The sequence below is a fragment of the Danio rerio genome, chromosome 8 (assembly GCF_049306965.1).
Source record: "Danio rerio strain Tuebingen ecotype United States chromosome 8, GRCz12tu, whole genome shotgun sequence".
Lineage (NCBI taxonomy): Eukaryota > Metazoa > Chordata > Actinopteri > Cypriniformes > Danionidae > Danio > Danio rerio.
In genome coordinates this window covers 18615060-18635881 of record NC_133183.1, presented here as the reverse complement: position 1 = coordinate 18635881, position 20822 = coordinate 18615060, and the positions used below count along the sequence as shown (strand labels likewise).

General features: G+C 33.7%; 2 protein-coding genes across 16 annotated transcripts in view; both read right to left on the bottom strand.

Moving 5' to 3' along the window:
- Positions 1-5961, bottom strand: part of pde4d (phosphodiesterase 4D, cAMP-specific) — a 273689-nt gene extending 267728 nt beyond the window's left edge. For 7 of the 14 annotated variants that reach the window (XM_073910153.1, XM_073910161.1, XM_073910164.1 and 4 more), the window contains exon 1: positions 5805-5961. The gene's annotated coding sequence lies outside the window, so the exon portion shown is untranslated. Of the gene's footprint in view, positions 1-1719; positions 2308-3687; positions 3733-5804 lie in introns of those variants that run through there. The other 7 variants (XM_073910162.1, XM_073910158.1, XM_073910163.1 and 4 more) reach the window with 4 other exon arrangements.
- Positions 5962-8219: 2258 nt separating this feature from the next.
- Positions 8220-19709, bottom strand: elovl7a (ELOVL fatty acid elongase 7a). Of its 2 annotated transcripts, none has more exons than NM_199875.2 (8): positions 19515-19709; positions 16682-16764; positions 14480-14670; positions 14032-14112; positions 13060-13116; positions 11584-11689; positions 11054-11190; positions 8220-9178 (listed from the first exon to the last, which is right to left on the bottom strand). In NM_199875.2, the coding sequence occupies exons 2-8, from the start codon at positions 16743-16745 to the stop codon at positions 8948-8950; spliced, it is 867 nt and encodes a 288-aa protein (NP_956169.2). In that variant the 5' UTR covers positions 16746-16764; positions 19515-19709; the 3' UTR covers positions 8220-8947. The 2 variants fall into 2 exon arrangements, with proteins under 2 accessions (NP_956169.2, XP_073765257.1); XM_073909156.1 differs by having other exon boundaries at positions 14480-14754; positions 16466-16764; positions 19515-19686.
- Positions 19710-20822: the final 1113 nt, after the last annotated feature.

Genomic DNA, 20822 nt, shown 5'->3' with positions numbered 1-20822 from the left:
CACTATAACAATTTTACAGTATTATAACATTATTAACAAAGTAGTGCCACGAGAGCAGGTCATGGACAATGGTGGGAATTTCAGAGCCAATACGAATGCCACAATTGACCCATCAGAATAAAGTACGTGTAACAAAAGTCAAGTGCATATGGATTTAATTTGCTCATTATCATCAAACTCTAGTTATCTCCGAAAGTAGTTTATGTTCTCAGGGTCTAGCCATCTTCAGGCGGGCAAAGGAAGCAAACAAATCATATTTTGTAAGACTGTGAATGACTTTTGGATAACTATAGCTACAACACACTTTAAATAAACTCATTACTAGCATTTTTGTGAGCCTCTGTCTATGCAATATGTTTGTTATTGTTTACAGAATGTTTAATGAGGAAAAATTTTGCATTTACGCACACAGTAAACGTTGCCTGTATAGATAAATATTGTGAACAGTACCAAGCTCTTTTCAAGCATGTCAAAATTTTCCATCTGCTTTGAATGTTGACACACAAGCAGTCCAAAAGTAAACAAACTATCCATATCCAAATAAACGATGCAAATCTCACAATATGTTATTGCTTATGTAATGCTGTTATGGTCTCTTATGTACACAAACTTTTTTTTTTCAAAATCAATTTCAATTTACAAAGACTCACATTAAAAAAAATAAAAAGTTAATCCATAATATTTTTCTTGTCTCCTTGCTTTCAATGTCACTATTAGCTGGCTGACTGTAGGCCTACTGTATATCAAGGCTTGAGAAGATTTACTTTAAAAATTAATGGATGTGGTTTTGTAACTTAAAGTAATGGTGAAAAGCTTAAATTATCTAATATCAAGGAGAAATGAATTTCCTTTCCTAGTGAATTTCCTGCAGACTCAAGTTAGGTTACATACACAGCAATAATTCGCTGGACCGCACAATCAGCCTTTGCTTGGCCCACATGTCGCAGTAAATTACGGTGCAGACTGGACCAAGTCTGGCTTCCAGACAAGGGCCAAAAAACATGAACCAAATCTAGGCCATGTCACAGCCAAGTTAATCACCCATAACTGGGCCTGAACTGGGACAGATATAGTCCATGTTTCGCCTTTGTCTGGAAGCCAGACTTTGTGTCATGATTTCAATGAAATTGATAAACCCTTATAGCATAAGGCACGTTAAAATGGTAACTGTAAGTAATGGTTAATAATAATATTATTATTTTTAAAATAATAATTTGGTTAATAAAATATATGTTATGTAGGTTAAATGCAGTTATTTCCTAACATAACGTTACAGGAAACAATAGATTAATAATTCACATAATTAAATCCTGGACCCTGGATTAAAATGAAGGCATTAGATGAAGATGGAAATGACTTTGTGTATTAAAATATTTCTTTACTCAAAAAGTATTTTAAAGGAGGTATAATAGGCCAAACTTATGTGCCCAACTTATGGTAAAAAAAAAACAACACAATAATAATAATTCTTAATATAATTATCAATGATAATAATACTTTGTAAGACACTGTATCAGCAAATTTTCTTGTTTTAGTGAATAAAACATACTTTAACGATTAACGTTAGGCCTAGTTGACCGTTACTGTCATAACGTTACTCCCGAGTCGTCCTTTTAATGAATCTTCTATGTTACTGAGAAACAGCCAAATATATAGGCCCAGTATCAAGACGAGTGGCTATTTTATTAAAATGGTATAATCAAGAGAAATCATCTTTACCTTCAGTCAGTCGTTCAGTCGCTGCTCACAGAATGAAGAGCTGTTTCGCCGTCGACACTAACACAGCAGACATTTGCATCTTTTATTTCCTTCACCGGACTGTAGGTAAATATCCGCCTCAGTGCTATCGTCACTCTTTTTGTTAAACATTTAATATGCGATATCGATGCAAACAATTCAGTTCGTGAGTGAACGGTCCTAGTGAATCAGACGGAATATCAAGCTCATATAAGACTTAATGTTAATTCAAACCATGAGATTCGCAAGAATTTGAAATGTAATTGCAAGATTTAAACAGCTAATGTTAAGTTAATGAGAAACGCTAATGAAACGACGGCTGAAATATTATCAGCGAAAACATACAGCTAGGTGTTTTTTAAGGTAACGTTATCGGTAGGCTACTTACTAAAGTAAAATACTTTACTAGTATTTATTCACACAGCTAGTTCTGATTTAATTCGTTATTAGAAGACTACTTAGTAGTGACTATGGTTAACATGCAGCTACCGCTAATTTTAGCCATTTATTTGCAGACTCACTGAGATATAAACTAGTTTGATTTACAGGCCTTCCAACTGTGACTAGCACAAGGTGCAATCCTGTAACGTTAAACCCACTAAAAGATTATCAACTCATCAAGAGTCTAGCTATTAAATAGTTTTTATTATTTACTAGTAGGCCAATTCATTATATAGGCTAATTATTTTAGGAGCCTACGCATTGTGCATTTATAATTATTACACATTGACTAATATTTACTCATCAGATAGTTGTAGTTATGTATTTATTAAACATCTTTCGTAATTATTAGCGACAGTTGAGCTTTTCTACTCCTCTTGTGCTATGATTTGCCAAAGTGCTATCTCATTGATTTTAAGCAGTATCTAAACTGCTTAAAGGTATGAGTATAATAAGCATATTAAACAAACTTTACTCAAGTATTAGTGTATAATAAACACCAAGTACTAATATAATTTTAAAATACACAAATATTCAAAATAAGTAATATAGCTAATGAATAAGTTTTATAGTAAAGACAAAACAGGTAGCATAATAATAGATATATTGTTTATGGTTACATATTAGGGACATTCTACCAGAAGTGTACATGATATCTCACTGAAATTACAACAAAAATACAGTGAATATAAAGTATTTCAAGCTCAAAATGTCTAAAATGGAATGTTCTGTAAAGGAATGTCATTCATATGGTTCAGATCTTTTTTCTCTATTAAAAACACTTTACAAATGTACAAACTCTGTTATTGTCCTCCGTCCAATTGAACCTACATCTTTAATAGTTTTATTATGCTAAAAACTGTTATATATTAAGACACAAATAGCAAGTTTGCAACATGAAATTATAAACCCTATAAATAAATACTACAAATATATAAAAATTTACAATGTACCAGTGTTTCTGTCAGTCCCGTCACATTTGCATTACATTTAAAATAAAATGCATTCAATACACCTTTAAGGCTATGACTTTGAAGAGACATTATTTGATGGAGAAGCTGACCGTGATCAAGGATGCATTCTACCATTGAATTGTATGATTTCATGCTTGTTTTTGGATGATTCTTTGAAGACGACAAGCTTAAAAGTCAGGTCCTGTCACATTTTTTTATAAGTGAAAATGTACGTTTCTTGTAGAATGTCCCATTAAAACAGATTGACAAAATAGCATGCAGTTTCACTCAAGAGCATCTACTACAATTTCTTTACTAATTTTAATGAGAAGTCACAAAGTACAAAATCAAGAACCACCTTACTGGTTTTCACAATTTAAAATGGCCTACCACAGAGGGTTAACAAGCAGATTTAATGACATTAACTCCCGTCACCTTTCCCAGAAAAAGCACAAACATTCCCTAAATATATATTTGTTTTGACTCCATCAGCTGAATCAGTAATGACCATATGCAGCTGAGCAGAGTGTTGGATTACCATCAGTAAACAATTTACCACATCTGTTTGACATAATCCTCCGGTCAACAGCATTCTCGGCAGCTAAGAAAAATAAAATCCTTTTTTTAGTCTGGCTAAATGCACATCCATATCATGCAGTCTACACGACGATGTCAAAACATTTAAACTACAATAGTAAATTAAGCATCTCTACAATAGCATGAAAAATGTGGCAGATTTACAGCCTTGAGTAACAGTTTGATGAAGGGGTTGTGCAACATTTAATGTGTTCAGTAGTGCATGACATTTCTCTTGCAGCGTTCGACAGTAATTTTTCATTAATTCTTTGGTGGTGACACTAAGAGGGGTTTTACTTTGCTAATTAATCTAATTAGCAAACCCCTCAGAATAACAAAAGCAGGAGATGTGAAAGGAAAAGGCAGAGGTCTAGCAAACAAATGTAAGCCTTATTTTCAGAAATACAGATTTACTTCGACCTGCTCGTTCACACGTTCTGAGAACCGTGACCTACTTCTAACAGCTAGACCAAAATTACCCATGAAGCACCAGTGAAAAATGCTTTAAGGAGAATTGTGTTATCCTGGTTTATGTGAGCGAGAGGCAATCGCTCGTGTGTGTGTGTGTGTGTGTTTGTTCTACATAAACCTCTCCAAAAAGCTCACTTGACATGTTCATGTTTTCAACTGCGTTTAAAAAAAATGCAGGAAGATTTAGTTAAAATGCACAGGCTTGGGGAAAATATGGCATTTTAGCTTTTACATTTAATTAATGTTTAAGATGCATTATTATGAAAAGAGAAATTTGTCCATAAATTAGACATGACAACCTATGATCATATAATTAAAAAAAAAAAAAAACGACTCTCTATTAACTGATCTATATAAAGAAATTTGTGTGAACAGGTTTAAATGTGATCACTATTACTGTTTGACTCCAAAGGTATGTAGAAAACCACTATAAAGACATCATATTATTGTTTGTACATATAGATTATTTATCTGAATAATTTTTATAATTGATATTGTCTAACTGCAAATAGATAATACTATAAAAGTTTCTCCAGACTTGATTCCGCAGCTCTGCACAGTTTTGCTCCAACCCTGATCAAACACAGCTGATGCAATTAACAGTGTTAAGTGTCAATCGAGACTCTTTTGAACTCCTTGATTTTTTGGATCAGCAGTGTTTAATAGGGTTGGAGAAAGACTGTGCAAAGTTGGGCCCTCCAGGAATCCAGTTTGAGACCTATGCCATAAAGTTTTTTTTCTCTGTGGTAATTTTATTTTTAATTATTTTAAATTTAACATGTTTGTTCATTTAGGTAGCAAGGGTTATGGAAAAAAAAACACCTTGATTGTACAAAAGGTTTTGTTGAAACCAGGAAAAAAAAAACTACTAATAAAATATTTTTAAAGTCGCAGTATTAAAAAATTTTTTTAACAATGGTTTCCAAAAACATTGCAAAATTACTGTAACATCAAACGCATTTAGACTATCATAGATATTATTTAAAAGGAGTATGTGAAAATCAAGATTCAGGAAATTATTTAGCTGGCTTCAATTCAGGAGACTTTTGCACATGTTACATCCCTGATGTTATGCCTTTAGGAGCGAGAGCATCAGTGAAAAGTTTAGAGTTGGCTAGGGGGAGTGTGGATAAGTCTTCTGCCTTTGCAACAAGCCAATTTTAGTTTAAGAATTTAAAGGAAAAAAAGTAAAGAAAAAAAAGTATGAGGGGGAAAAAAAGACTTGGAAGTAAAAAAAAAAAAAAAAAAAAAAAAAAAAAAAAAAGGCTTCATAAGGGTGAAAAGGCCAAAATAAAAAAAAAACCACTCTAGCTAGTTAGGGAGTAAAAGTGTCTAAAGCAGGGCTGTCCAAACTCAGTCCTGGAGGACCAGTGTCCTGCAAAGTTTAGTTCCAAACCCAATCAGACACACCTGGGCTAGCTAATCAAGCTCTTATTAGGCTTTCAAGAAACATTCTTGCAGGTGTGAGGGAAGTTGGAGCTAAAATCTGCAGCACACAGACCCTCTAGAGCCAAGTTTGGACACACCAGCTCTGACAAAGTAAAAATTTTATTAACAACAGAAATGTAACTCCCGAACTAAACATAAACAAGAGAAAGAGGGTTTTAGAAATTAAATGGCACCCACCTCCCTACAGCTTCCAAACACGAAGTTAAGTTTTAATGGCAGATTGTAAGTGGTTTTTAAATGCTTTACAACAGATTTTGACTTCAATAAATTAACCACAACACACTTCCATAACCCAAGTAGGCAGGACAGAGACCACACTCTGAAGGCAAGCTTTAATGTGGCTTGCAACTGATCAGCTTTTAAGCTTGCAGGACAACGAGCAGCAGGTGCAATTAATCAACTTGGATAGATGGATGGATGGATGGATGGATGGATATTCTCCGTTTTCAACTTTATTTTAGTCAGCATTTCAGTACTTTGGTTGCCTGCCATTTTTTTTCAAATATTTTTTGTGTAGTTTTTGTTTTTATTTGATCTTTTATTTTGGTTTTAGTTATTTTAGGTTTAACAAAAATAAACGTTTAACTTAGTTAATGATTATTTTCAGGTAACAAAAATATAGTCAATTATTTATATGTAGTTAAAAACCAACAGTTGCGTAAAAAGAAAATCTAAGTAATCTATAGATAGAATGATAGATGGCTAGCTAGCAAGACAGACAGATAGATGATTCTTACATGGATACATACACACAGACTACAAAACATGTCCCAGGCCATTTCATCACTTGTTACTTTGTTTTAGTCCACGTGGGGGAGCTGTGATCTCATGGTAGATCCATTAGGGCAGGGTTGCCCAATCTTGTTCCCAGAGCTCTAACTTCCTGCAGAATCCTGATCAAACACAACCAACCAACACTTTACCAACAAAGCAGCAACTGAAGGTGCGCTTGGTAATAGCAGACAGGTGTGTTTGATAAAGGTTGCAGCTGAACTCTGCAGGATGGCAGATTTCCAGGAAGTGGATTGGGCACCCCTTAATTAAAGGATCTAGACCAGCGTTTCCCAATTCTGTTCCCAAAGGCACACCAACATTACACATTTTAAATCTCTTCCTTATCAAACACCTGAATCAACTCATTGGAGAGACTCCAAAACCTGAAATGAATGGGTCAGATAAGGGAGACATCCAAAATATGTACTGTTGGTGTGCCTCCAGGAACAGTGTTGGAAAACCCTGATCTTCTAGACCACAATAGAATTGTTTAAGATATACATCAAACTATTATTTTAATAATGTAACACCAATTTAAAAACAAAGAAATGTGACTGAATAAATATAACAAATTATTACTAAACTTTATACATATTGAATAGATTCATTGGATAAGCCCAGGTTTTGCAAAATTTGTTTTCTTCTGGGCCCCGTTTCAGAGAGGAGGTTAAGTGAAAACAGAGCGTGTTAACCATGAAATGAGAGAAGCTCTGGGTTTTACGTTTTTAAAAGAGAGGTAACTTTGACTCGGAGTCAGTTACCGTGGAAACTTACTGTAAACCTAACTTGGTCAGGAGCAGGTTTTATTCTCTAAACTGAGTTTCTGTTGGTATCCTTCCTTTACTTAAAGACAAAGCATCATTTCTCACCCTAGCCTTAGTCATTCATTGCCTACATTTCAGTCACACAAAGAACAAAGCAACAAAAAGGCTTGCTCCTTTTTTTGGGAAAAATTACAGTTAGCTTCAATACCATAGTTTTAAGTTTTACCTTTGATATTACTGCAAAAAAATTAATTATTAGCTTAAATTCACTGACCTTCGACAGAGACGTGTACTGTAACTAGATTAATGGGATCTTTCTATTTTAATACTGCTTACATTCTAAATGTCATATCAACCTCCACCACTTAACAAAAGGTAGACACATACACACGTGCACTTTTACATCTTTCAAAAACTCAGTTTTAGAAATTTTATCTTAAACTGATCAACGTGTGTAAAAGTGGGAACCTTAAACATTCCCACTGAACATTAGGTTGCAGTTATATGCCTTCTTGCTTTGTCAGAAGTGTTGTAGAAACGATACAGTAGCCTATGTTATGTAATTTAATTCAATTACATCTGAAATAACTTTGTGAAAAGTCTAAACATCACACATTACATTACATTTTTTTATTATACTTAAATACTTATAATAGTTTAAATACAAACTTGCACATTAACTTAAGCAGCTATAGTCTCACTGATGCAGTGGTGTTGCTTTTTTAATATATGGTCATATTTGCTAAAACTTTGCATGAGCACATCAAGTTTAGCTGGAGAATAAAAAAGCTAATCTATTTTTTTTCTCATAATATTTGCGCTCTATTGATAATGCCTTTTTATAGTCACTGTGTGCACGCTTGACTCTGAATAATCAGACTTGTTTAACCTCTGAGTTTTTAATCTCTCATTAAGTCAACTCAGAGTTCAAGTTTAAACTCCCGAGTTAGTTGAACCTCCTTACTGAAACAGGCCCCAGGACAGAAATTGAAAATAGCCAGTGAAGTAAAAGTGAATTAAAACCCAAAAAACTAAATACATAAAACAACCAACATAAGTGAATAAAGCATTTATTTATTTCATCATAAATATTTAAAAATGGTATGTTAACAATGAATTTCATTTTACAAAACAATTGCAAGATCCTGTCTGGGACAAAACAGCCCAAGACATTCATAATGGAATGATACACAATCTAAAACAACCACATTCCTGTCCTCCTTCACCAATAGTGCAAGATGAGATCAATGCATCGGCTCCTTAAAGGACATTCACTTTTTTCAGGATGTTGAAAGGCAGACAAAAATATGCATGATGGAGACACATCACCTGGTTGTACAAGGTAGAATTTCCCCAACACTACTTTTTCTCTCTTTTTTTACATAGGAAAAGAAAATGACCAACACTTCGTCGTCTTGTTTGCAGATGCAGTCAAAAATGGGGACACAAACATCCAAATATACAAAAAAAAAAAAAAGTGTCTAAAATGGCAATAAAGGCGAGACTGAAAGGAGCTGAGAGGCTTCTGACTCATTCATGTCTCAATAATCAGGGTCAGTATGCAGAAAACAATGAGGAAAATAAGTAGAAACAGGAGCCCTCGAGGCAATGACAGAGTTCAACACAAATGCCCAGATGAGGGCATAAGGCAAAATTCAAGCCAGACCGAAACGCAGTCGGCAGAGTAACCTTCTTCTCGTGATAAACATTATATAAATATTATAAAAATGAAGCCGAAAGGCTGATTGTCGCATCTAGTTTTGTTTGTGGTGCTGCATCAGTTTACTCTTTCTTATGGTGTATGTCATTGTTGTTCTTTGGACTGATTGTCTTTTGCAGGATTTTAGGAAGCCGCTTGCCTTTTGTGTATGCATGGTGCCAGAAATTGAGGAAGAGGAGGAGGAAGATGATGCCATACAGAGCAATGATGTACATGAATAGAGGATAGGGGTAAGGACAGTCTTTCATGAAGAAGTACTGGCTGATGTGAACGGTTACGAGGACAAACTGGATCTGAAAGAAGTGTGCAAATATACAATAGTGTCAAATGTAAGTCAGTTTAGCTGGAAATAAAAACTAAAAGAGTTCCAAAGTTCTATAGATCACATTTAGGTCAATAGTTCTGGGGTCAGTATGAATTTTAAATATTTTAAAATAAGCTTAAAATTTTATTGCACTATAAAATAACTGATCAAAAATAGTTTAACTTAATTTAATCATTTATTATAGTGATTTTGATGATACATTTTCAGCTTCATTACTCCAGTCTTCAGAGTCACGTGATCTTTCAGAAATCACTCTAGTATTAATTATCATTATTATTATTACTGGTAATGGTAATAAAAGCAATAATGACTGGAGTAGTCATTTTATTTGAAACAGTGCTTCCCAATGGTTTGGAATATAGTTACGGTGGTAGCTGGATTGAACTGCACTATTTACCCACATCACATACTGTATAGTTAACTTTATGCAAACAAGAAAACCTAATTTAATTTAACCATAATTTTATTTACTATGACACTGTTATACACTGTTTCTTTACAATGGATTAAAGTAAAAGACTGTTAAAATTAAAAAGATATCCACTATTTCTCTTTCTTTTATGCTATTCAGGAGTGATCCGACAGGTAACCTCTGCTTCTCTCTATTTAAAGTTCAAAGCAAACTTGAATGCCAAAGCATTTTAGATATGTATATAAAATAGTCCATGTAATATATTAACATCATCTAAATCAATAAAATATACAGTAAATAAGAAATAAATGACACAAAACAGACAAGATCTCTAATAATGATAATAATTGCAAGATTAAAATGTGTAGATTTAAATAAGACAAATGCATTGACCATTACTAATAGTGTACAAATAATTTGCAGCCAGTTTAGACCAGTCATTTTGTCCTCTCTGAGTCTTTAGATTCCAGAATTAATTATTTAATGTTTCTCACACTGTTCGCACAGTTAGCTGCGAAGCCAAGCGATATTAGGCTCAAGTACATTGGATGAGATTTAGAAACCTGGCCGGACGAATTTTCAGTGCCAAAAAGCAGCATCTCTGCTAGTCTGCAGTGCACGTGAGATTACCTGTGGGAGTGTTGACAGGTCTCGCGGGCACAGAACGAAACAAATGAGAAGATTTCCACTACTTACAGATACAAAATAGTTTAAAAGGATGATAATAATAGAGAGAAAAAAAAAAAAGTGTCACTAAATGTACTTGGGTGGCCGTTAATATACCCATGTATATTAATGGCCCAAGTAAAGACTGTGTGGGAAGCACTGAAACTACATACAATAATAATTTTACAAATATTTTTTACATTTAATAAATAATTAAAAAAAATAAAAATAAAAGGACAACGACAAAAATAAATAAAATAATAATAATAATAAAACTGACCCCAAAATTTTGACGGGTAGTGTATGCGATTCGAAATCCAATTAAATCAGATTTCTCATACCATTGCAAAATAGATGTAATAAATAGACTTCATTAATTATATACAATAAAACAGTGGGTATGTCAGTTCAAAAATGAATACATTAGGAATAAACAATGAAAATTAATTAGCAATTTAAATCAATAAAATATAAATAAAATAATCTAGATTAATCCAACTTGAACTAATCCCAAAAAAATAAATGGAAAAAAATATATGTAGAAAATTTTACAACAAACATTAATGCACTGAAATGAAAATTTAGAGCAGACTCCAAAAACTAAATTAAATTTAAACTTTAAAAGTTTTTATTAAAATGTAATATAACAATTAATACTATATTATTTACTATAAATACATATTGAAAAGTATAGATAATAAATAAAAGACAAAAAAGACAAATGCTCCTCATCTATTCTAAAAAAAGAACATTGAAAATACATACCAGCTGTAAGGAAGTCAGATGCTTCTTCCACCACAAAAATCTCTGAAAGGAAGGGCCCAGAGCTGACAGCAAATAGTATGTATACATGATGACATGAACAATGCAGTTTAGAAGAGCATGAAATGTGCCCAAGCCACCTGTAAAAACAGCAAGAACATGTATATTAAAGAGACTGGTACCCAACTCTGGTTCCCAAGACTGCCGTTTGATCACGAAGAGCATTTAAAAAAAATGACAAATGAATAGAGTTGAATATTAAAAGTGGTAATGCTTTAAATAATGTTTAGTGTGTGCTTCACAGGATCTTAATGTATCAGCAGGAGCAATGAGTATTAATTGTGTTGCTCTGTAAGTACGAGCAGTCATTGACGTTTTCTAAAAACCACCAAAGATCAGTTTCAGATTAAATAAACAATATAGATTGTTCTACAATTTGTTCCCGCCAGGCAGATGATTTTAACGCACGCACGCGCGCACACACACACACACACACACCAAGTCATTAAGGCATGAAAAAACTAGAGGCAAACCTGGAGAAAACCGCACTCCAAACCACCAAGTAAATGGCATGATGGAATGATGGAATACATGCAGAAACGTGATCTGTTTGGGCTTTTTCCTCAGCACAAAGAAAACCTGGCCAGAAAAGACAGATGAAGAGAATATTAACATTTCATTCAATTTCTGTGAACCGCCAACTTATTCAATATATGTTTTACACAGCGGATGTCCTTCCAGCTGCAAACTCCACACAGAAATGCCAACTGTCCCAACTGGGACTCGAACCAGAACCATGCTGTGAATCGACAGTGCCAACAATTGAGCCACCGTGCCACCCAATATTAACATTTAACATTTATATATGAAGAGTTTCAAAAGTACAGTGGTAGTTACTATATAGCTTTATATGGGTTCTAAATGTTTTGTTATCTAAACCACTCAAACCACATTAATGTAGTAGATTGTAGTTTTATTTGTAAAGCGCATACTAATGCCTCATTTTAATTCTCTATAAAGGAATATCAACACGTTTGCTTACGGTAACTGACAGCATGCCATATATGCTATCAATATGGTTTAAATTGCATTGCTCCTCTACAAGAAAAGCCATCACTCCAGGGATAACTGCACGATTTTAGCCCTGATTTTCACTCACCGACAGGTTGAGAAAAATCATCTACAAATGCCTGAAATTAAAGGGAAATTAGGGCTTATTCATACACCAATTCAAAATCTTACAGAAAAACACACTGGCGTTGACCTACAGCAAATGAGAATGCAAGATAAAAGGGCAGCGAGGAGTTCAGGGAGGAGTTCTAGACGAAAATCTCAGAATAAATAAGCTTAACACAAACAAAGAGACATTTGCCTGACCAGCAGTAGCAGAATTCAAAATTATTTATTGACCTCCAACTTTTTTTTCTTCCCCTACTTGCCATTTCGATAAAAAAAACAGCACACAAACCATCTGAACGGTAAATTATAAAAAAAAAGAAATACTTATTGCAGGGTACCAATACCAGTTTTGCTGATGAATTCAAGTTATTTCCTTATAACTTCTAACCCACGTTTGCAAACTAGACAGACCTGTCGAGATTGTTTCTAGTGTAGTCATGAAGTATGGATCACCCTGTCACTGATTCATCATGATACCTTAGACAATTGTGCAATGTGAAAACCTCTGTGATAGGACAATTTTTAAAGTTGTGCAGCATAAACTGCATTAGTACTACTCAATACTACCATTTTGATGCATTTTTAACCTGAGAAAAACAGTAACATCACCGACTGAAAGTATGTCAAGACTTAACAGATTACCATTTTCTGAATGACAGTACCTTCCAAAAGCATATCAAATAAAAAGAAAATAGACATATATATAAAGAAAGAAAGAAAAACAAGATGTATTTGGCACCCCAAACTGGACTGATAACTGCACTCTGGCTGAATAAATATTCAGTACAGATGTCATGAAACCAATGTAATAAACAGAAAACAGTACTCACTGTGTCCAACATTTCAATGAACTTGGAGAAGTAATAGAGCCAGCAAACTGATGCCATCTGTAGACAGAGAAATGCATGATATGCATCATTCGTTTAGTCATTAGTCACGTGATTTAGACTTGATTGAATCCCTAAATTTATAAAAATCAAAGACAAATTTGTTAGTCCACATTGAGTGCACTGAAAGAGAACTGAATGGTCTTATGGATATACTCTCAAAACGTTCAAAATCTGTAATGTATTGTTTCAATTAAATCAAATCTGATAATTACCAATAGTAACTAATTTAATTAACTGAATTTACTTAAACTCAATTTATTTCTCCCTCCACTGCATATAAATAAAACAATAAACCAAAATTACTTAGAAAATGTCTTGCAAAATTCATTTTAATTTCCAGATCAAAAAAATCATATTATTTTTTTTATGTCGCAATGGTGTTAAGTGTACATAAACATCAACAAGAAACCCTAAGCCCTTAATTGGTTATGTACATTTATTAGTCTTATGCATCCTTTTATTTTAAGCACCTTGGAAGAAGCTTTACAATCTCACATGCTGCATACAATGACAAAAGCATTGCATTCAAAAACATTAGAGATGTGAGGAAATTGCTAAAGAAATATTCTACAAAAACTGACACTATATAACTTTATAGATAATTTAACAAAAAGTACAGTGACGCCAAATAGTATTCAATTCATACAACCCAAATTTGAAATGTGAAGCCTCTTATTTAAATGGTTCTCTTAGAAATAACCATAGAACAACCTTCAAAGTTTTATTCCATTAACAAAAACTAGAGTGCGTAAAGAACTATGTGTGCAAACTCCTGTGTCGAAACAGATGTGTTACGAAATTATGAAGGTTACGTCAAGTCAAACCAACCACATCTAAGCCAAATAACTAAACCTGGTCCCTTTTTACAAGCTTTTCACAAAACAGGTAAGATCACATTTCTTCCATACTCACCCGCATAGCTTTTGGCGATTGAGAGTAGTCTACCAGATCACAGCCAAATGTATACCCCGTTCCCCAGCCTGCCATCAAAAACTGTACAGAAAGAAGATATACAGTGGCTTTAGATTCAACAAATAAAAGAGGGGGGGGGGGGGGGGGGGTCAGCTCATTTTGTCTATTGTGTATTGTTCAAAGCAAATTACACTGCCAGAAAAAAGCTACACTCCTACCAGCTGCTCCAGACATTAAGCAAAACATCTTTTGTGATTTTAAGAAGACAGAAGATCATGCAAGCTTGGAACATGAAGCAACAGGTTCACCCATTTGCACAGTGTGCATATGTATCGCATAAAGCAACAAAAAACATAACTCTATGGAATGTAACAAGACACGTCTTTATAAACTACAAAAGCAAAACAAAACAGAATGTTTGTCTGCTAGAAAACAAAATGACAATTACCTCATAGCACATGTAAACGGACAAAGACACAACAAAGATGTTATAAACGATGAGGACCCGCTTCAGATCAAATGGTTTCCGGTTCTCCATTATCTTGGGCCCCAGTGAGATCACAAAATAGATGTAAAATACAATGATAAGCATTTGTGGGATCGGGTTGGACATGAGCAGCCAGCCTTTTGTCCGTGGGTCTGAAATCACATCACAAGAATATCAGCAATCCATTTAATGTCTCCAGGAACAACATCATCTATAGTAACTGCATTAGTTTAGTTCTATAATTAGCCGAGATTAATGGAGTACACTCATCTATGAGGAAATGACATTTCAACAATTTCAGAAACAGAATCAGTAGTTTCACCCACAAAAAAAAAAAAAAAAAAAAAAAAACATTTAACCTTTGTGTACTGTTCAATTTTACTACCCTTTTTGATGTTTGTGGCTGTTTTGCCCCATTTACTTCCATTATAACTACATGTTCTGATTGCAACGCCTTGAGACCAAATAATCATGCATTGATGCTGGTTTTCCATAAAAGACGTAAAATTTCACATTTTTACTCTTGTTGATCATCAGTTGACAGCATTAACCAAAAAAAAAAAAAAAAGTTTAAGTTTTTTTTATATGGAGTAAAACAGCAAACTAAATACACTTGTTATAAACAGCATAAATACACACCTGTTTAACATGTTCTGAGAGATGAGCTCCTCATTTAAAAAAAAAAAAAGAAAACTAGGTTTTTATTTTTTTGCACTGCAACAGTAAAAATTGCTAATTTTACCTGTTCCCAACAGGAATAACCAGCAACAATTGAGAAGGCATAAATATGGTGTCATGGCCATGCAATCAAATAAATGTTTTAATGGAAGTTAAGTGGTGAAGTTGAATGGGGCAAAAACAGCCACAAAAATAATGAAAGGGTAATAAATTAGCCCAGAGTGTATTGTTGAGTTTTTGAAAACTTTCAAAGCATTTACCCCAAAAAATGTGTCAAAATAAGATGTCACTCAAAGTCATTACATTTGTTGAAACACAGAGTTGTAGCTAAATTAAGACTCAAAAATCACCCCAGTTGACAAAAATGTCCACAACAGCACACAAGAGTTAAACATGGACTGAAATGATGATTTTAAATTGAGTAAAGCTAATAGTGTACTTTGCCAAATGACCTTACTTCGAGAGGTATTTCTTGCATTAATTGTCCAAGAGGGATTCTTTTTGTCTCAAAAGGTCTTGAACAAACCCAACCATTTCTTAAAAAAAATAATACATTACATTATATTATATTATACTACTGATTGAAACATGCTGATGATTATTGATAATGCCAAATGTGCATTTTTTACATAAATATTAAAAGTAATGCAAGAGCATAAAGAGAGAGAGAGAGAGAGAGAGAGAGCGAGAGCGAGAGCGAGAGAGCGCGCGCGAGCGAGCGAAGATTATGATGGCAGCCATTAAAGATTTTTTTGGTGCGATTCGCTCGTCACATGACTCAATTCTGACTGTTGGAGATTTTTTTTTTGGTGAATATTATAAATCTTTTAAACGAGGAATTCCTCAGTTTAACATGAATTTTATTTCATTGGGATCAAAAAGGTAATGTTTAATTGTGCTAATCTGTGAATTCGCATCACATGGAAATGTGACCAACAGAGATTGATGGGTCACAAGAGGCCTGAAAAATAAAATAAAATTGCTGCAATGCAAAAAAGAAGATGGAAAAGAAGAAAGATGGAAAGATGGAATGCTTCAACATTTTCAATTTACGGTTATTTGAAATAGGCTGAAAATGTTTTGTTTTTTTAAATATGCTGCAATAGGTCTGTCAATTCAATTTATCTTTATTTCTATAGCAACTTTTACGATGAAGATTGTGTCAAAACAGCTTAACATAGAAGTTCTAGTAAATTGAAACCGTTTCAGTCCAGTTTTCAGAGTTGAAGTTCAGTTTAGTTTAAATTTCACTGCTGAAAGTCCAAACACTAAAGAGCAAATCCATCAATGAGTCAATACCTTACAATAGGCCTGTCAAACTTTCATAAGCAAACAGTTTGTATGCAACCTTTTAGGATAAGCTCAAATATTCCCCATGGACAAAAGAAATGAGTTTCTTCCCAAACTCAACCATTGAACATTACAAGTTGTTTGAGTTCAAACATGGTCATACATTGTTTTTTTCTGATGTCAGAAACATCTTACCTGAACTTTCCATCCACTTGTCAAACAGCTGCACAGCTGTCGATGTAAACTCTTGGAAAGCCATCATTGCCAAAGATCTGAGCCTGAAGGTCAAAAGAACAAAATAATTTTACAATTTCATTTTTCATAAAAATGTAATATCATTTACTTTAGAAGTGACATTAAGAGTTCTTCAGAAGTCTAAAATGAGATTCTACTTGGTTTACAAAGTGGCAGAAGATCATCTACAAACTTAAGTCAACCTCATCACGAGGTGTCATGAAGTAACTTTCAAGAAAGCAAACGTTTAACTAAAACAGCACATTATGAACGACACATTTACATCACTGTTGTGGAATATAGGTACTAAAAGAAATTGCCAGAGTGGCACAATACAATGCCACCATGAAAGATTGTATTGTGGCAAGAAAACACAAGTATTTAAATCCATCGGTCGGGCCATCCTCCATCTTCTCCAGCAAACCCAGAGCCGAACAAGAGAGCGAGTGTTAAGACACAATGGTCAGCAGTGAGTGTGTTAAGGACACAGAAGCCAGGACAGCCCGTAAACTCATGAGGGTGGATAAATGCAGAGCGCTGAGAACAATGTACAGCAATATACCACAAAACAGTTCAGCTCAGATGCGTACAATGGGGACACTCAGTTGCTTTTGACATGATACAACCAGCAGAAAGTGCATTTCAAATTTCATTATTCTCCAATAAACACATATGTGTGGCTGTTTAAAAGAGAAGGAAAAAAATATATATATACAGTTGAAGTCAGAATTATTAGCCCCCTTTTGATTTTATTTTATTTTTTTAAATATTTCCCAAATGATTTTTAACAGAGCAAGGAAATTTTCACAGTATGTCTGATAATATTTTTTCTTCTGGAGAAAGTCTTATTTGTTTTATTTCGGCTAGAATAAAAGCAGTTATAAATTTTTTACAAACCATTTTTGGGACAAAATTATTAGCCTCTTTAAGCAATTTTTTTTCTCGATAATCTACAGAACAAACCATTGTTATACAATAACTTGCCTAATTACCCTGACCTATCTAGTTAACCTAATTAACCTAGTTAATCCTTTAAATGTCACTTTAAGCTGTATAGAAGTGTTTTGAAAAATATCAAGTAAAAAATTATTTACTGTCATCATGGGAAAGATAAAATAAATCAGTTATTAGAAATAGTTTTTTAAAACTATTATGCTTAGAAATGTGCTGAAACAATCTTCCCTCCATTAAACAGAAATTGGTGAAAAAAATAAACAGTGGCACTAATAATTGAGGGGGGCTAATAATTCTGACTTCAACTGTGTGTGTGTATATATATATATATATATATATATATATATATATATATATATATATATATATATATATATATATATATATATATATTAATTTAAAGGGAAAGTTCAAACCAAAATGCTAATATTATATTGACTCTTTAGCACTGGTAGACATTATATTATCATCAAGAACCAATTGTTAGCTGAAAATGTAAGTTAATGTTTTACTGGAAAAAAGCTTATTTTGAACTAATCTTTTTTAGGTGATTCATTATTATTATTATTATTATTATTATTATTATTATTATTAATTTACAAATAAAAAGTACCAAACTAAATAAATTTCACTCATAGATGTCAATTAAGAAATGAGAATTGCTAAAATTGCTTTAGTTTTATATTATAATCAGTTGCAAAACTAGATTATTTGTAGATCCATGAAGCTACAAATAGATAATATCATAGGAAGATTTATACTTGGAACAAACAGGACTGTTTTTTCCATAATGCCACAAGTTTGAAAAGGATGCGTTTTCATTAAACGTTAAGAGGGCATTTTAAACTGAAGGGCCCAAATAAAAACAACCAAAGTCAAAATCACTAACTCAGCAGATGTAAAGAGTAGTGGCAAACATTAACTTCAGGCATTGTTCATCTTGGGAAGCATCAAACCAAGAAATATTTTCCTCCACTCAAACATACTTCAGCGTTTGAAGATAAACTAATACAACATGAGTTTCAGGCTGTACTGGTCCAATTACCTGACGAAAGTTGCCTGCCTAGATACTGTAATCTTTCATACAAGCCTCGACACGCCTGTTGCCATGGGACAGTCAGGTTACAGGTGTGAAAGGAGGACACCACCTTACTCTCCACACAGGTGCATTCAACGGCTGACAGCCCAATACTATCAATACCTCAGAATTTCTTGGGCTTATTTAGCAAAATATGCACAATAAGTTTCCACAGTTTGTGAGCTTTTATCACTAAAATAAATTGTATCACAAACTATTTGATTTATGGAGGCCGGACAAATTATATCCTTTACATGGACGAGTTAAATTCCAGTGGTACGTGTATGAGTAGACATACTGACTTACTTTAGTGTTCTGTGCCAAATGGACACTTTCTCTTACCTTTTAATACTCATGATTGCTCAATGTACATTAACTAAAAGGTTTTCAAATAAATATTTTTAAACTACAGTATTTGTACAGTAATATCAACAACAGTAACGCACGTGTTCTCAAAGTTTGGGTATAATTACACAATTTCAAAGTCTAAAAAAAAGAAACAAACATACACACAAACACACACATCATCAATGGAGAGACGCCACCTGACAGCCTTTTAGTGGCCATAAGTCAGACTTTCAACACCAAACAAATTATTAAATAAACGTTAGTTCGTGTTAAATTGTTTAAAAGTTGTTTGACCTATTAAATGGCTCAAAAGCCAGTGTTCACTCGCAAGGTTTAAAGCCAAAATGTCCACATTACAGGAGATCAACAGAAAGGATTTCCAAATGAATACAGGTGCGCGTGCACCTGTCTTACCGTGACAAAACAGATGAAAGTCCCGATATTTGTGTATTCCCACACACACCCCAATGTTCTCCCGCGTTCACCAAGGGCTCTGGTCTTCTGCCTCTCGGCTAAGTAAAGTAACGCTACTTTAAAACGTAAAAGCAAATGGTTTGACCGCAGAACCTTCATCAATTCATCTTTCAGATGCGGGAGTTCCGTCTTCAATGAGATAAGCGGCCAGTGGGCGGAGGCTTTCGCCTCATTTCGAGACTGGACCCTCTGATTGGTCAAGAGTCGCATCAGAACTTGGAAAACCTGGATGCTATTGGCTGTGTGATTCCCATTTAATAGAGAAACTTATGAGGTCAAAAGTTTAGCGTTAATGATGACTAGGGCCAGGGATATTTTTTGATATTTCTGTGCAGAATGTTGTAAAATAAATCTGCGGAATGATTTTGGGTGTATTGTGATTAAAAACGTAAAATGTTTAATAAAAAATATCCATTTTAACACTTATTTAATGTTGACAACGCAAAACCTATTAGATCCATTTATCCAGCAAAACTCTCTTAAATAATATGTCTACTATATATATATATATATATATATATATATATATATATATATATATATATATATATATATATATATACATACATATACACACACACATACATACATACATACATACATACATATATAATAAAAGGCAGGAAACATTACTTTACAAACAGTATTGTAAGTAAACCATATAAATATTTTCATATTAGTCAATAATAACATCCATTCATTCATTTTCTTTTCATCTTGGTCCCCTTATTAATCTGGGGTCGCCACAGTGGAATAAACCACCAACTCATTCAGCATATGTTTTGCAGAGCAGAAGCTCTTCCAACAATCCATCATTGGGAAAGATAGATCATATCATACACACTCATACACTAGGGCCAATTTTAGCTTACCCAATTCACCTGTTCACATGTCTTTGGATTTGTGGTGGAAACCGGAGCACCCAGAGGAAACCCACGTGAACATGGGAACATGTACATATAAACTCCACACAGAAATGCCATCAGTGACCGTCTTGTTGTGAGGCGACAGCACTACCCACTGCTCCACCGCGTCACCTCAATATTACTGAAATGTATTTAAAAACTGATAAATATAAATTTACACACAACTAAATAAATAAATAGACTCAATGATGGGCTGGAAATCTGTGTGCACAGATTTTTACGTGAGCCCTAATGATGACCCAGGAACAATTTATATAAAAAAAAGTTCCTTTATTTTATCCTATAAAAAACTGACAACAATATTTGTAGCATAAATTTCATC

Bases quoted from the DNA above. Each gene is read 5' to 3' on its own strand.
- elovl7a (NM_199875.2), bottom strand. From the start codon at position 16,745: ATGGCTTTCCAAGAGTTTACATCGACAGCTGTGCAGCTGTTTGACAAG. The intron at 14,113-14,479 runs GTAATTGTCATT...CTTTCTGTACAG, and splicing joins CCGTTTACATGTGCTATGAG to TTTTTGATGGCAGGCTGGGG. The intron at 9,179-11,053 runs GTATGTATTTTC...CACTTCTTTCAG, and splicing joins ATCTGACTTCCTTACAGCTG to ATCCAGTTTGTCCTCGTAAC.